Consider the following 17,293-nt stretch of genomic DNA (forward strand, 5'->3'; position numbering starts at 1 on the left):
GGTCTGGGACTCAATTTGACACACAAGTTGGATTATCTTACTAGGGAGAAAGGTAGTCAAGAACTCTAAGTAGAAGAAGTAATAAAACTCAAAATGAAGATGCTTCTGTCTTCCAGGAAGAGATTAATGCATCTCTACTCTTGAAGCAGAACTTCCCCAGTTTTTTATGTTATTAGACCTCAAAACAAAAACCTGAGTCCTAAGATTAAAACCATGTAGAGGATGATAATCAATTTTCTACCACTAGATGGAACCAGAAAGCTGTTTGCATTCTCAGGATAAGAAAAATCGCTGTGAAAGTGGCTATAACAGAGAAATGCCATTGAGCTTTCAAGCATTCTCAATAGTGAACATAAACAGTGAACATCCTTTTGAAAGCGATTTCAAAAGAAGAAATGAAATAGAGCTCAAACTTTAAGTTTGAAAGGCTGATTGTACATGAAAGTGTTCCAAACTCATTTCCCTTAAAGTTTGTTTGTTCTTCAAAATCTCTAGTGTGGTTTTCTGAAGTGCTCAGTTAATTCAAGAAGTCACCTAATTATCACACAAACAAATCCTAAAAACACTTGCAAAGCCTTTTCATCTACTTTTTAAATTGTCAGGTGAAATAGAAATTCATCTCTCATAATGACACTGCAGTCTCAGCTCTTTAATTCCATTATTAAATAGATCCTACCCCACTGATTTTCAACTGCTCTCCTTCAGCATTCGTAAACATTTATAGCTAAAATGTGCCATCTCCCTGCCTCTCTCAGAACACAGACTGCTTGCTCACAGAATAAGTACCACATGCTTAGCTTATGGTCAAGCTCTCTGTGCCCTGATGCTTTTGAATTGCTCTCTGATATTTGTCCTTTTAGTTTAGAACATCACAGTGACATCTTCAAGAAAGTTGTCTTCCATAAATATTAATATTGGGGATATAGAAGTTTCATAAGCTCCTATAGCTATTATTCACATTTTATCTTTTTGAGGATTTTTTTTTTTTTTGCTCTTTTAAAATTATGTGTAAGTAGCAAGTTAGTGTTCTTGCCTGGAGAATCCCAGGGATGGGGGAGCCTGGTGGGCTGCTGTCTATGGGTTGCACAGGGTCGGACACAACTGAAGTGACTTAGCAGCAGCAAGTTTCTTTAGTGTCTGTCCACGTTATCATTTGGTTTAGCCTCAAGGTGTGCAAACTAATCTTACCATAGCTAAAAGAACCTGTACTAACCTACTAGGAGATCTACTAGGAGAAATCTACTACTAGATCTACTAGGAGAAATTTATAACACATTCCAAACATACATAAGCCATGTCTACAGTGTGTGCTGCCTGTACTGAATGTTAGATTTTGTGATCGGAATGTATGTATGTTTGTGTTTATCGAACTTCTAACATAGTGCCTTACACTGTATGGATGCAAATAATTATTATCTGCGGAAAGGATGAATGAATGAATGACCAAACATTACAATTTGTTGTTGTTGTTCAGTTGCTAAGTCGTGTCTGACTCTTCCCGACCCCATGAACTGTACAGTCCACGGAATTCTCCAAGCCAGAATACTGGAGTGGGTAGCCGTTCCCTTCTCCAGCGGATCTTTCCAACCCAAGGATCAAACCCAGGTCTCCTGTATTGTGGGCAAATTCTTTACCGCCTGAGCCACCAGGGAAGCCCCAGCATACCAAGCTTCCCTGTCCTTCACTATCTCCCAGAGTTTGCTCAAATTCATGTCCACTGAGTCAGTGATATCGCCTACCACCTCATCCTCTGCCACTCTCTTCTTTTGCGTTCAATCCTTCCCAGGATTAGTTATATTTTAACTCTAGTGCTATCTTAAACATGTGATTTCATTCATAAATTGATGGAAATGCTTCCAAATTCTGGGCTTAATGTGAAGAGTTTTGAGTTATCTCTTAATAAAAATATGCTATTAAATTGTATTACTATATCATTATAGAAGATTGTATCAATTGTGGAAGGTTGTAGACTGCATCACTGTAGAAGATTGTATCAATCTTCTATTGATCACATTCTCTGAGGTGTGACACTAGAGAACTAGCTCAGGGAAGATTCCTCTCAGGGCTATACATATATAAAGTATTAGTGACTATAGATATAAGTCTTTTGATTTTCCATTCTGTAAGTTGAGCTGTTAGCCATCCTCTTCCCTTCCATCTCTTCCACCTAATTTTACTCTAAAGTATCATTTGCTGCACCTTTTTTACATTGTTAAAAATGTAAATATCTACATTTTGTTCACTGGCTATAAATAAATCAATGGCTTCATGTAAAATTGGAGAGCTCATTGTATACCTTAAACTTGGGCAATGCTACATGTTGATTATAGCAAAGCTGGGAAAAAATACATTATATAAGGCATGAATAAGGCATGTTCTCTACCTTAAATGAAATTATGCCCTATCAAGTAGGAAAAAATAAAAGGACCTTAATACATACTCTGGTAGAATGTTATAACATTCTACATGAGCTCATAGAAAGGAGACATCACGTTAAATTGGGGAGCTTAAAAATATTCACAAGGAGATAGAATCTTTGAATTTCAGGAAAATCCTCTAGGAAAGCAGAAGAAAAAAATTCAAGGCAGAAGGAACAACATTTAAAAAGATGCAGAAGGCGGAAACCATGAAGTATATTTAGGATCATGTTATTTGGAGAACATGATACATAGAATCATGAGAATTAAGGACATAAAAATAAATTTGGATGAGAGCAAAGAGGGTCCTCAATAAATAAAATGAACACACTCAAATCTAATTTGATAACAGAAGATGAGCTATTAAGGGACTGAGCAATATCTGTATTTCTCAAACTATGTTTAATAGAATAATGTTCTAGTTGATCTTTCAATAAGTGGAAAAACATTTCTCAGGTAACCAAATAGATTTTGGATACACCTAATAAAATGCATTTCTGTGCAGATTTTCAGTGAAGGTTAATCTCTGCAGAAGAAAAATGAGTAACCTTCAGATATATGATTCAAACCTCCAGTCCTACAATCTGGGGGGGTGTGTGTGTGTGTGTGTGTTTGTGTGTGCTTGTCATGGGAGAGATGAAAGGCTCACCAGGGACCACAATCTTAACTGCCATGATCAAAGAAGCCGACTTCTGTGGAACTAGCAGAACTATTTGCTTTCATGCTTTCTCTTTTTTATCTTTCTGGGAAAGACTAATGAAGTGGCAGCCTTTGACCAGGCTTTGCTTTCTTATCATCTCCTCGTTCATTCATCCTACCTCAAAAAGTCTCCATTGTCCAAAATTTTCTCAGAACTTCCCAGAAACCAGTGACCTCCGAATTCTGTTTGCTTCTTCTCCATCTTAAGCCATCTGTATTGTTAACACTCCAGTTATTTTTTTGGAAATCCTTGCTCCTTTTTATCCTGTGATGCTACACTATATTTGCTGTCCTTTTCTCCCATCTGTTTCCTATAAGGAGTAATTTCCCAAGGAAAAGTCTTAAGTGATCATTTCTCCCAAATCCCCACCATTTCTTCTTTCAGTTCTGTGGCCCTGAACAACCCTGATTCCTCCTCATGCTCGCAGGCTCAGTTGCTTCAGTCTTGTCTGACTCTTCGGGAGCCTATGGACTGTTACCCCCCAGGCGCCTCTGTCCATGGGATTCTCCAGGCAAGAACACTGGAGTGAGCTGCTATGCCTTCCTCCAGGGATCTTCCCGAACCAGGGATCGAACTCTCATCTCCTGAGTCTCCTGCATTGCAGGTGGATTCTTTACCCAATGAGCCACCTGGGAAGCTCAGATTCCTCCTCAGGAATCAGTAATTCCTACAAGCAAAGGTACCTGAATCAAAAAAGCAAATAGATTCAACCCCAAACTCCTTTCTCCTTCTGTCAAAACCACACATTTTACAGTTCTTTCCTGTCCAACCTCAGTGTGTGAAGACATTTTCTTCCTCTTTTTCCCTTTTCTATATCCATATCTAATCAGTGGCCAAGGTTCATAAATTCTAACTTTGAAATATTTTTCTTATCAATTCTCTTTCCTTCCCATTAATAAGCATAAAGAGCAAAGAATATTACCTCTTGGATGGGACTAATGAAATAAATATTTTTGTGAAATTAAGTGGAAAGGAAAAGAAAATATTAAATTTTGATAGCAATGGAATATCAAGATGGGTCAGCTGAATGTCTATCAACTGTTCTGATAATTTGGCAAATGTTTGCTAAAATCATCACAGTCCATGTTTGACAGCTTACAGTGATATCTGCTCAATGAATAAATTTCTGTTCATCTTTCTAGTATGTTTGCCAAATAAATCAAAATACTAATTTAATTGACAATAAGAAAAGCTCCTGCCAAGAGCACTGAACACTCAAATGTAAATGGAGTAAGAGGGGAAAACTGAGAAGGGCTAAAATACAGAGTAAACGTCAATGAATAAAAGGGATACAGTTATTCAAAGTCATCTAAAATTGACCCTATCTAGTTGACTCACTGATCAACTAGAACAGGAACGAGTATATTAACATCTAAATAAAGAAAATGTAAGATCGTAGGAGCATTAATGAGCCTTGTGAGATGCACTGGTCTAGGTCATGGCTAAGTTGATGTGAAAGCCTCCTGCTTAGTCATTCAGTATTTGCGACCCCATGAACTGTAACCCTGCCAGGCTCCTCTGTCCAGGGGATTTCCCAGACAAGTATTACTGGAGTGGGTTGCCATTTCCTCCTCCAGGAGATCTTCCTGACCCAGGAATCGAACCTGTGACTCGTGAGTCTCCTGCATTGGCAGACAGATTCTTTACCACTGAAGCCACTTGAAGTAATCAGGGAAATACAAAACAAAACCATACTTAACATATGGTTTCCATCTTTGCCCCATTTCCACAGGCTAGAGGAAGAGAATTAAGAAACGTATGAAGGTTAAGTGGAGAAATCTAATTCTAAGGCTGAATTAGGAACTCCACTGTCAGACCTAAGGGAGGACTGTCACTAAATAAGCTGCCCTCTCTATCTCTAATTCCTGCTTCCTTTGTCTACCTTATTTGCTTCAGAACACATAATTATTATTTCCTTAAGTACCTACAATCTACAGAGCATTTAATTTAAAAATACATTTTCAAATTAGACTATTTTAGATTTTGTATTATATTTGTTTCTGTGTTGGATCTAAGTCTTTAGCTTGTGTCTATCAACTAGTTTTAGTCAATCACCATTTGTTATAGAATGAACTTTTAATAATATTATTCCTTCTTTTTTAATGGAGAAATTTGAGTATTACTGTAGGTATTGTCTCAATTAATAGTTTGATAATCCCTACATAAAGCATTTCTAGACTACTCAACATTTCCCCATTATACTACTTAATTTAGCTCCCAAGTTTGCTCTCTTATTATTAAATCAATATATTTGAGGTCTCTACTTTCTGCTGATGCTTAAAGGCAAAATTTTAAACATGTTCTGTTAATGAGTGAATCTTCACTATACCTTCAATTAATGCATAACAAGTTACTTTAGTCAAACAATATTATTAATAAAATATATTAGATTTTTTAATTAAGTGATCTATTAGGATGATCATTTATACTAAAGTGATGGTATTTATCTGTTTAAGATAAGCTAGAATATATAAAAGTTCTTACAACTCAATAATCAGAAACAATGTGATTAGAAAATGGACAAAGGATCTGAATAGGTTTTTGCTCAAAGGTGATACGAAAATGGTCAATAAGCCCATGAACTAATTGTAACGTTATTAGTAATCAGGGAAATGCAAACCAAAACCATAATGAAGCACCACTGTGCATTCAATAGGAGGATTATGATGCAAAAAGCAGATAATAACAAGGATTGCCGAGGACATGAAACTGGAGTCATGATAGACTGCTGATGGCAATGTAAGATGATATAATCCCTTCAGAAAACATTTGGGACATTCCTTAAAAAAAAGGCTAAATAGAATTACTGGTGTGGGGGGTTGTTCAGTCACTTCAGTCACATCCAGCTCTTTGTGACTCTATGGGCTGTAGCCCACTGGGCTCCTCTGTCCGTGGGATTTCCCAGGCAAAAATACTGGAGTGAGTTGACATTTCTTCCTCCAGGGGATCTTTCTGACACCCAGGGGTTTAATTAACCCTTGTCTTTTGTGTCTCCTGCGTTTCCTGCATTGGCAGGTGCTTTCTTTATCACCAGCACCACCTAGGAAGCTCATGACTCAGCAATTTCACTGCTAGATATAGACCCAAAGAAATTAAAGGACATGTCCACATAGGAATCTTTACATTCATATTAAGAACAGCCTTATCCATCATGCTGGAAACAACCCAAGTACCCATCAGTTGATGAATAGAAAAGTACAAAGAAATATATCCATACAATAGAAAACTACTCAGTTTAAAAAGGAACGAAGTAATGATACATGTTACAATATGGATGAACCTTAAAAACATTATGCCAAGTGAGAGAAGCCAGTCCAAAAACAGCATACACTGTATGATTCCATTCATATCCATCCATTGTAATATTCCATCCATTGCAATATGCAATGTCCAGAAAAGAAAAATCTATAGAGATAGGGTAAGGTTTGTGTTTGCCTATAGTTGGAAGAGTTTGGATACAATGTGGGCTATTGCAAAAATGTAGAGAGTTTATGAGATAATGAAAATATTAGGATTTAGCAGTGATAGTTGCGCAATTCTATGACTATACTGAAAACTACAAAATCGTATATCTTAGTAGGTGAACTATATGGTATATGAATTATATCTCAATAACAAAGAAAGTACTTTTGGTGGATTAAAGCATTTATTGTGTCACTTAATTGGGGAATGATTTTGCAGGTCAATCTTACTTATAGGAAATCCTTACTTATGTAGTAATGTTTTCAAGATGATCACTTTCTTTTTTAATATGACAAAATTCATTAGAGTATATTAGGAAAAGTCCTATTTGAGGAGATGCTAAAATTCTTTTTAAATTTATACGAAGTGCAATGTTCACCAGGCACTATTGTGTGCCAATAAATAATATTTACTAGGAGTTGGAAAATGTAATTTAACCATTCTATAAATACTAATGTGTGTTAGTGTTGAAGGGCTTCATTTTATCATTTGTGCAAGAATGAAGCTGACTAAATTCTCAGCTCTAAAGCTGTACAAATCTGTGACAAAGATGGATGACAAAATAATGAAACCATGAGTTCTATGAATATTCAACTAGTTGGTGACAAAGTTTTCAGTATTTTATTTAATTCCATCAAAATGCTGAGTAAGTCCATCCAAGAAAAACAATTTCATTTGTGGTCCTGTTACATTGTTTCTATTGAACATCTTAAAGGCTTATCAGTGTATAGAACAGAAATGGTTATATTCAGAACTTTGAGAAAATTGCTTCTGGGAAACTCTTTCTGTCTCTATAGAGCAGAGACATAATTAGAGGGAAAAGAGGTAAATCTACTGAAAAACACCAGAGGGAATTTACTATTTTTCAATTATCAATTTCCTCCAAGCAGTACTAAATCCCAGGAAAGAATTTCCTTTTCTTTGACTTATTTGATTTGTCATTTCACTTAAACAGCTATCAATTAACTCACTAAATTTAAATGAGTATAACTGCAAGCACCACTGTGGAATTTATTTAGAAAATCAAACATTTTGTCTAAAATATCCAGTAAGGAATATGAAAAGTATGAAATGTGGTGCAACATTTATCTTTTTAAATAAGAGCAGTGACTATATTCGCTGATTGTATTTTACTTGAAATGCAAGTCAAAAACAACATCTATGGTTTAGGAAACTCTATCAAAAAAACAAATGGGAAAAAATGTTCTGGTGATATAATTTCCCTCAGTACCCTGAAATTCATTAAATAATTTCTTTTATACTACATTAGCTAATTTTATCAACTAATTTATCATTCTATAATACTTATAAAATTTTAATTTTGAGCTCATTTGCATACACACAGCTTTCAGATAAAAACTTACCTCAGAAACAGAAAAAGAATGACTTTAAGACCTTTCAGTAGTGACTGCTGTCATCCTGTTTTTCAAGATTTTATTTGCTAAGTATTAATTTTGAAAGTAGAAACAATACCCTAATTCTAGGCCTAACTAATGAGGCAGGCATAGAATTTAGGATAAAACAAATCATCTCTCGATTAGTTAGAAAAGACAGCAAATCACTGTCAATATCCTCTATGTCTTGGACCCTGTAGTAGGTCTGTAATTATCTGTCTACCCTCTGTCTACCAGATGATGATAACTCACACAAATACAAGTAAAGGTACATATCTAGCTGTATACTTAGGCTTACTGTATTTCCAAATCACATAACTACACTTATATAATTCTTTTTTATAATTTAAAATGCATTATCTTAAAGAAAAAATATACTTACTGCCCTCTAGAGGTATGAACCAGTAGTGTAATAAGTGTAGATGTTGCTGGGCATATACAGTTTAAAGCTAACATGGCGTATTTAAACTCTTCTTCACAAACAACATGATCTGTTTGAAATAAAATAGGTAAATTAGAATAATTTACCTTGGGATAGTAGTATTTTAAAGTAATATGTAAAACACAGAATAAAATTACAAAAGCTTCCATATAAATACACTTGCTTCAGAGATGTTTTTACATGTGCAAATTTATCTCCAGGAAAAATGTTTCATAAGAAAGAGTACTAGACTGTGAGGTAAGTTATTGAGGTACAGGGGGGTTCTAACCCCAGATATGTCTTTAATAAAACTGACAGCCTTTGGCAAGAAGTTTTTTTCCTGTGCCTCATCTGTACAAAAAGGTAAGAAGTTGGTAGGTGTGAGGCACAGCCTGTATAGTAAATTTAAAACTAAACACAGTCTCCTTTACTTCTGATAATTCTATGGTATGAAATATAATAGTGCTGATTTATAACATGATTTATTTATCAAATCCATAGTCACATAACATAAAGACTTAGAATTACTTATTAAAAAATGTGGCAGATAATATTTGCACAATAGATAAGTAATAATTTGTACAATCAAAACAACTACCATTATCAATCAATAAAAATTAATCCTGATATAAATATAAATTATACCTTAACCTTAGAATCTAAGGTCATAAATTCAGAAGATGATAGAGTCCAGTTAGAAACAATAATAAATGGCATAAAAAGAAACTCAATGACATAAAAACAATAGAGAGCTAGAAATGATGACACATGGTTGGGGGGAGTGAAGGTCATGTTAAAAGGAGTAATGCCATTCAGCCCAAGTAAATTGTTTTCATGCAGGAATGAGGGCCCAGATGCCATATGCTCAATTTTCCACAAAAATAACATTTTAGAGAAGCAATTAATGTTTGGGGAAAAGAAAGCTGTTTGTTTTGGGGGAAAAAAACCTTCCCTTCCAAGTAAACTTCTGTAGCTGATATTGAAAATAAAGACTGCTTAAAGTTCTAAGAAAGTAAATATTCTTAGGCAGAAAATAGCAGTTTTAGCTAATGAAGAAATGGGTTGAATTTGTGAGTCTGATCTATGAAATGAAAACACACACTATACAATTTATGACGAAATAAGATTACTTGGGAAGTGATTCATTAAATGTTCCAGATAGATAAATAATAACCTTACTCTTGTTTGCATAACATCAGTGAGCATATGAAAGAGCCCATTATTTTTCTTTTTCCTTCATTTCCTTAATTCATTTTTTCTTTTACATTTTATGGAAGAAATTATAAGCTATGGTTACACATCAGGGTTTACTCTTTAAAAAACTCAAGAATCTAACAATGCCTCTTTTTTTTTTTCTGCTTGTCAGTATTATAATAAAAATCTATAAGAAAAATCTCCAAAATATATAACCATGATTTAATAGTTTACAGGAAGATTCTAAGTTCTATTTTGAATTTAGAAAAGCATTCAAAGTATCTGCAAAAGAACAGTGACTTAAACCGCTATTTTAATATTTCTCAAATAATTTTTAAGTATATAATGCCCAATCTATGAAAATAAAGTTACAAAACTGTTAAATGAAGAATAATTTTACTTTAGAATCATATGATAGCCAAACACATGGGGTCTATAAATTTTAAACCAAAAATTGAACGCATGATTGAAGAAAAGTATGTATATGTATTATGACATGAGATAGAGGATTTAAAAATCCACCCACTACCAGAAAATTTGGAAGGTATGATTACCATATATGCAATACCAAAGAATGCTCAAACAACCACACAGTTACATTCATCTCACACGCTAGTAAAGTAATGCTCAAAATTCTCCAAGCCAGGCTTCAGCAATATGTGAACTGTGAACTTCCAGATGTTCAGCTGGTTTTAGAAAAGGCAGAGGAACCAGAGATCAAATTGCCAACATCCGATGGATCATCAAAAAAGCAAGAGAGTTCTTGAAAAACATCTATTTCTGCTTTATTGATTATGCCAAATCCTTTGACTGTGTGGATCACAATAAATGGTGGAAAATTCTGAAAGAGATGGGAATACCTCTTGACCTGCCTTTTGAGAAACCTGTATGCAGGTCAGGAAGCAACAGTTAGAACTGGACGTGGAACAACAGACTGGTTCCAAATAGAGAAAGGAGTACGTCAAGGCTGTATATTGTCACCATGCTTATTTAACTTCTATGCAGAGTACATCATGAGAAACGCTGGGCTGGAGGAAGCACAAGCTGGAATCAAGATATCCGGGAGAAATATCAATAACCTCAGATATGCAGATGACACCACCCTTATGGCAGAAAGTAAAGAAGAACTAAAGAGCCTCTTGATGAAAGTGAAAGAGGAGAGTGAAAGAGTTGGCTTAAAGCTCAACATTCAGAAAACTAAGATCATGGCGTCTGGTCCCATCACTTCATGGCAAATAGATGGGGAAACAGTGGCCGACTTTATTTTGGGGGGGCTCCAAAATCACTGCAGATGGTGACTGCAGCCATGAAATTCAAAGACGCTTACTCCTTGGAAGGAAAGTTATGACCAACCTAGATAGCATATTGAAAAGCAGAGACGTTACTTTGCCAACAAAGGTCCATCTAGTCCAGGCTATGGTTTTTCCAGTGCTCATGTATGGTGTGAGAGTTGGACTATAAAGAAAGCTGAGTACTGAAGAATTGATGCTTTTGAACTGTGGTGTTGGAGAAGACTCTTGAGAGTCCCTTGGACTGCAAGGAGATCCAACCAGCCCATCATAAAGGAGATCAGTCCTGGGTGTTCATTGGAAGGACTGATGTTGAAGCTGAAACTCCAATACTTTGGCCACCTGATGCAAAAAGCTGACTCATTTGAAAAGACCCTGATGGTGGGAAAGATTGAGGGCAGGAGAAGAAGGGGACGACAAAGGATAAGACGGTTGGATGACATCACTAACCCAATGGGTTTGGGTAGATTTTGGCAGTTGGTGATGGACAGGGAGGCCTGGTGTGCTGCAGTTCATGGGATTACAGAGAGTCGGACATGACTGAGTGACTAAACTGAACTGAACTGAATACCATATGCAACTATTAACTTTCCCTTGGCTTAATGTAGAAACCATATTTCTTCTAGCAGGGGACCATGAGAAAATGCGGTAGTTATATGATAGTTTGAAAATATTCCATCTTATTTTCCTTTAGTGCTAAAAAATAAAAAAACTGGGCCCCCTTCCTTCCATTTTCCTCAATTAATGTGTTATCTCTGGTTGGTTGGAAATGGCTGAAGTACAATCATGTTGCACTGGCTAATGTTTCAAAAACTATAATAATCAGTGGGAAAGAGAAGAGAAAAGTTAGCTTTAGGCATCATTTTTATGTCTGTATATGCTTTTTTTCTACAGGTAAGTAAAGTTTTTACAGTGTCTATTAACCCAACAAGCAATGTACACATTTCTGGAGGCAATTGTCTACATAGATACAAAGTTTTGAAAAATTTTAGTAAATACTGAATTATTTAGGAAGACAGTTACTGTATAAACTTAGAGAAAGTTTATTTTGTTAATACTATATGTGAGTCATTAATAGAAATTTAAGATCTGATCATTAATGTTGTCAGTAGCAGGCATATATTTACTGGTGCAAGCATCTGTTTTGTGTTGTCTTTTTTTGGTTATTCATATCTGGGCATTTACAATGTTGAGATACATGCTTTCTTACTATTAATTATTTCTCTTCTGTTTCTCCTTCATATTACAAATTACATATTCTATTAATTATTTAAAGTGTATTCATATAGATATTTACATTTACTCTGAATTTTGTTCCAGGCTGGTAAAGGAAGTGTGACAAAATATTTATCATACAAAAGAGATATTGGACCAGATAGGTTGAAAGCATCCATCTTAGATTAATGAGTTAATATATAATCTTGGGATTCCTTGTTAGATAAAAAGAAAAATCAGTACTCTTTATAAAGAAAACATATATTTCACCAATAAGGATGATTGACACATGAAAAGGAGTACTATAGCATGATAGTCTTCATTTACACAAATTAAGAAAAGTGAAACTCATTCTGCAAATCGAAATTGAATTTATCTCTAGATGTCTCCTCTCAGGCCCAAATCCATCTCTCCTCCTCAAACATTTATACTCACTGTTATTTCCTAACTTGAATACAAAAGCAGAATATTCTTTCATCTTATTTTGCCCCTCATTTCCCAATGTCATATGACTGCCAAGGTTTATGGATGGTACCACTTTGGTCCTCTGTCACTTTCTCACTCGCCTCCCCCCCATTCCCACTCTTAACTACTTATTGCAGGCTTCTGATCCTTATCCATGCTCTTAAGGGCCACTTATCAGCTTCTAGAATTAAAATTTATTTTTTTTTAATTTTAGAAACAATATGCTTCATCTTGTATACTAGATGTAGAGAGCAACCTATGCTTAAAAACACTATTGTTTTTGCAGTTAAATGTGTGAATACTTTTACTAATTTTAAAAAAAAAAAATGAAGTTCAGTATGGGGTTTACTACCAAATAACTTCAGGTCAGATTTTACCACTAACAGAAATACTAAAATATTTTCTTTTCTCAGAGTTTTCTGGATTGAGGGATCCCAAATCAGCTAAAGGGATCATGGACCTTTATATAAACACTAATAATCTCTCACTTGGGGTAATAAAACAGCTTCCTAAATGCTTGTCCTGTTTTGCAACTTTTTGGCATCCCACTTATCACCCTTCTAAGACTGTGTTGGCAAATACAATTGCCTCAGTCATGAATGAATAAATGACATTTACCGCAATATGAATGGATTTAGAGATGATTGTATTAAGTGAAGTAAGCCAGACAGAGAAAGACACATATCATATGATATTGCTAATGTATGGAATCTAAAAAAATAACACAGAAAAACTTATATATGAAGTAGAAATAGATCCACAAACATAAAAATAACAAATGTATGATTATTAATGGTAAAGCAGAGGGAGAGATAAATTAGGAGTCTGGGATTAACCTATACACATTACTATATACACAATAGATAACCAACAATGACCTACTGTAAAGCGTAGGGAACTATACTCAATATTTTGTAATAACCTATAAGGAAAAAGAAAATATATATGTATGAAGAAAAAAAAAATATATATGTATGGAGAGAGTTAATTCTTGGGTAGGTTGATAAGGAGTCTGGGGCCCCAGAGGAAAAGAAAAGGACAAACTTTTCTTTTTTCTACATTCCTTTGTCATAGTCACATAAAACTTTTTTTTTTTTTTCTTTAAGCCCAGAGCTAATGATTATACAGTAAAACAACTCATCTTCCTCAAGGGTATGTTTTTCCTTAAACTCCTTACCAGTGATTATATAACAACAACATATCCTGCACAAAGACATGTTTCTCCTTCTTAAAAAAAAAAGTCTGACTAATCCTGTTATCTTAAAATGTATACTGTGGGAGTATCTGGTAAGACCTTTACATCCTTGAGATGTTCTTTTGATTTATTGTTAATAACCAACTGAGAAAGTATACAGCTCCCTTGCTAAGCCTAGTGACAGGACACTCTCCACCGCCCTTCTGATATCTACGTCAGAAGCTTCCTCTATTCCTTTTTCACTGTAATGAAACTTCTGCCACATGAAGTTCTGAGTGTCTGAAGTCTTGCCCCTGGTCCTGAAGCTAAATTCTCTTCTTCAGAGATCACAACTCCAACATTGTCCACCGTAAGCTATCAGTATGTGTAACTGATTCAGGCTTCATTAGTAGCTCAGCTGGTAAAGAATCTGCCTGCAAACAGGAGACCCTGGTTCAATTCCTGGTTTGGGAAGCATTTATCCCCCTGGATAAGGGATAGGCTACCCATTCCAGTATTCTTGGGCTTTCCTGGTGGCTCAGATGGTAAAGAATTTGCCTGCAATGTGGGAAAGCTGGGTTTGGAAGGTCCCTGCTTTTGGAAGATCCCCTAGAGGAGGTCATGGCAACCCACTCCAGTATTCTTGCCCGAAGAATCCACATGGACAGAGGGGCCTGGTGGGCTATACAGTCCACAGGGTGACAAAAAGTTGGACACAACTGAGCAACTAAGCACCCAGCACATAACTGATTCACGTGGCTCTACACCTGAAAGTAACACAACACTGTGTATCAACTATACTTCAATAAAATAAGTAAATAATCAGGTAAAATAAAAATGAAACTGTGCTGGCCAATACAGTTGCCTTGGCCACATGTGGCTATTTAAGTTTAAACAACCTAAAACTAAACACAAATCAAAGTTCAAAAACAATAACGTTCTCAATAACACTTGACTACTGGCTAGGTATTCAGTTCAGTTCAGTTCAGTTGCTCAGTCGTGTCCGACTCTTTGTGACCCCATGAACCGCAGCACGCCAGGCCTCCCTGTCCATCACCAACTCCCGGAGTTTACCCAAACTCATGTCCATTGAGTCGGTGATGCCATCTAACCATCTCATCCTCTGTCGTTCCCTTCTCCTCCTGCCTTCAGTCTTTCTCAACATCAGGGTCTTTTCAAATGAGTCAGCTCTTTGCATCAGGTGGCAAAAATACTGGAGTTACAAGGCAAATATACATTATTATCAATAGCTAGAGAGTGCTGTTTAATCTGCCAAATGGACTAATGACCTTTCATAAATCTGAAAGCTTTATAGGATATATTTCCAATTCCTTAAAATGTCATTCCTAGACTGTCAGAATTTGGGTAATCTTATTAACATAATACGTTATTCTTTCCATGACCCTGCTCAGTCACAGTGCTGCTAAAATTGTTCATCTATAATAACAGGAGAGGAGGTAGAACATATGGGAGTTCTACCTTCAGGCTGGTGAGTATGTGCGTAGGCAGAAGTTTATGAAAACTTTGTTTTCCTTCCTATGGTCCTACTTTCTTAGTGAAGTAGGTTGGAATGTTGATAGAAAAGAGGTTGGAGGTGAGAAGAGAAAACATGGCAAAGCTGTTTAAGAGAGGGTAAAAAGAAACAGATTTGGGAAACAGAATGACTGTTTGGCACCTGCCAGACCCCTAAAAATTAGTGATCATGAATTTAAAGTGGGACTAGCCTATGGGTTGCCTTTTGTTTGGATTCCTCTGCCCATTCAAATGCATGGAAGTACAATCCTAGAAGACAGTTGACACTAGAGTTGATTTTTGACTAACGAGTCGAACTAACAGAGGGTCAACAAACTGAAATGCCAAGGTAGCTGCCATGACAACCAAGCCAGAGATGGGGATGGGGCAATAAAAGCCAAATAAGGCAAGTGTACGAAAGTTCTTAGAAAAGAACTTTGAGCACGATCACTGACACATGGAAAGGACTAGAGGAAATCTGTTCCAATTTCAACATTCTCTGTAATCACTGAAAATAGTGAACAAGAATCTATGCTTAGGAACAGACAAGTTATTCTGTACAGCAGGATGGTCTCTAGTCAAAAAATTTACCGCAAGGTCTTTGCAATTCATGTCCCACAGGATAATCACCATTGACCTGGACTAATGTCTGCCATGTGCCTCCCTTGCATTTTCCAAAACCCAATATTTTATTACAGTTATCTTTCCCCACTATTATATATGCATATAGGGTGGGAGTGGAGGTAACTAACTCATTTATTGGTTTGTCATTGCCAGACTATTAGGATCCACAGCTAGAAATGACTTTGCATTATTGAGATATCCTAGACTTGGAGCTAGATTCAGCAACTGAAGCAACTTGGCTGTGTTTTTCATAATAATGGATGAGAATCTTTCCTGGTGGCTCATATGGGAAAGAATGCTCCTCTTACAATGCAGCAGACCCAGGTTTGATCCCTGGATTGGGAAGATCCCTTAGAGAAGGGAATGGCCACCCTTTCCAGTATTCTTGGCTGGAGAATCCCAGGGGTAGAGGAGCCTGGTGGGCTAGAATCCATGGGGTCACAAAAGAGTTGGACATGTCTGAGCAACTAATACTGAACACATCTATCTTACTGTATAGAAAAAATACTGTACATGGATACTCGGGTGGACAAAAAGATTTGAACTGTGGCTGAAACTACTATCGTCTATATTCATTCTCTCCTTGTTCCTTAGTAAAATGCCCTCCTTTTCCCACACATATCCCCGAGTTTTAGCTGGGTGGGTGGCTACCAAGGGGGAAATGGCATGTATCAGCTCCTCAGTTAAACATGGTTACTAGACCAAGTTTTGTAAACTTCTGGGTTAATATTTGGCAGACAAAACCAGTTTTGTCTAAATTCTTTCCCTCTCACTGGTTTGGCCATGTATGTGGCCAGTTTTGATTATGCAGACAACAATCACTCCTTTGCAGAGCTCAAATCTGTCCATGTTTTCTAATTCTCTTTCCTTGTTGAAGAAAACATTTCCTCGTTTGAATTTACATATATTCCGTCTTGTGTTTCCTTCTTGTCCTTGTAAAGTTTCTGTTTGTTTTGACTCAGCTCTCTCTCTTGTTGCTTGTTCTTCGAGCATAAGTGCATGGGATCCAGTGGGGTCACCACCGAGTGTGTCAGGCCCTGAACAAGGTCCTGTTCCCTCAGAGCCTCACTTGCCTCATCTTTGACAATGTGAATAGTAATAGTATTTACCTCATGGGATTTTCTGAGGAGAAGAGTAGATAATGAGAACAAAATGCAGATCAGAATGCTAGACAGATGATGGTGATCATCTTCATTTAGATCACTGGAAAAAGTGAAAAGTGAAAGTGAAGTCGCTCAGTCATGTCCGACTCTGTGGCATCATGGACTGTAGCCCACCAGGCTCCTCCATCCATGGAATTTTCCAGGCAAGAGTACTGGAGTGGGTTGCCATTTCCTTCTCCAGGGGATCTTCCTGACCCAGGGATCACTTAGATGATGCTAAATGTTTATCATCACAATTCGGCATTACTAAAAATGAAATTTCA

At 36.3% G+C, this 17,293-nt stretch overlaps 1 protein-coding gene across 15 annotated transcripts in view; it reads right to left on the minus strand.

Annotated features, from left to right (window-relative positions):
* Positions 1 to 17,293, minus strand: part of KCNT2 (potassium sodium-activated channel subfamily T member 2) — a 431,812-nt gene that overhangs the window by 135,527 nt on the left and 278,992 nt on the right. For all 15 annotated transcript variants that reach the window (XR_015143756.1, XR_015143755.1, XR_015143754.1 and 12 more), the window contains exon 14: positions 8,356 to 8,464. Coding sequence is in view for 8 of the 15 variants with exons in the window: in XM_086345575.1 (XP_086201701.1) it covers positions 8,356 to 8,464 (109 nt within the window). In the remaining 7 variants the exon portion in view is untranslated. The remainder of the gene's footprint in view (positions 1 to 8,355; positions 8,465 to 17,293) is intronic.

Source organism: Bos grunniens, chromosome 16 (genome assembly GCF_055505025.1).
Source record: "Bos grunniens cultivar Pamir isolate PY7600 chromosome 16, Bosgru_T2T1.0, whole genome shotgun sequence".
Taxonomy (NCBI): domain Eukaryota; kingdom Metazoa; phylum Chordata; class Mammalia; order Artiodactyla; family Bovidae; genus Bos; species Bos grunniens.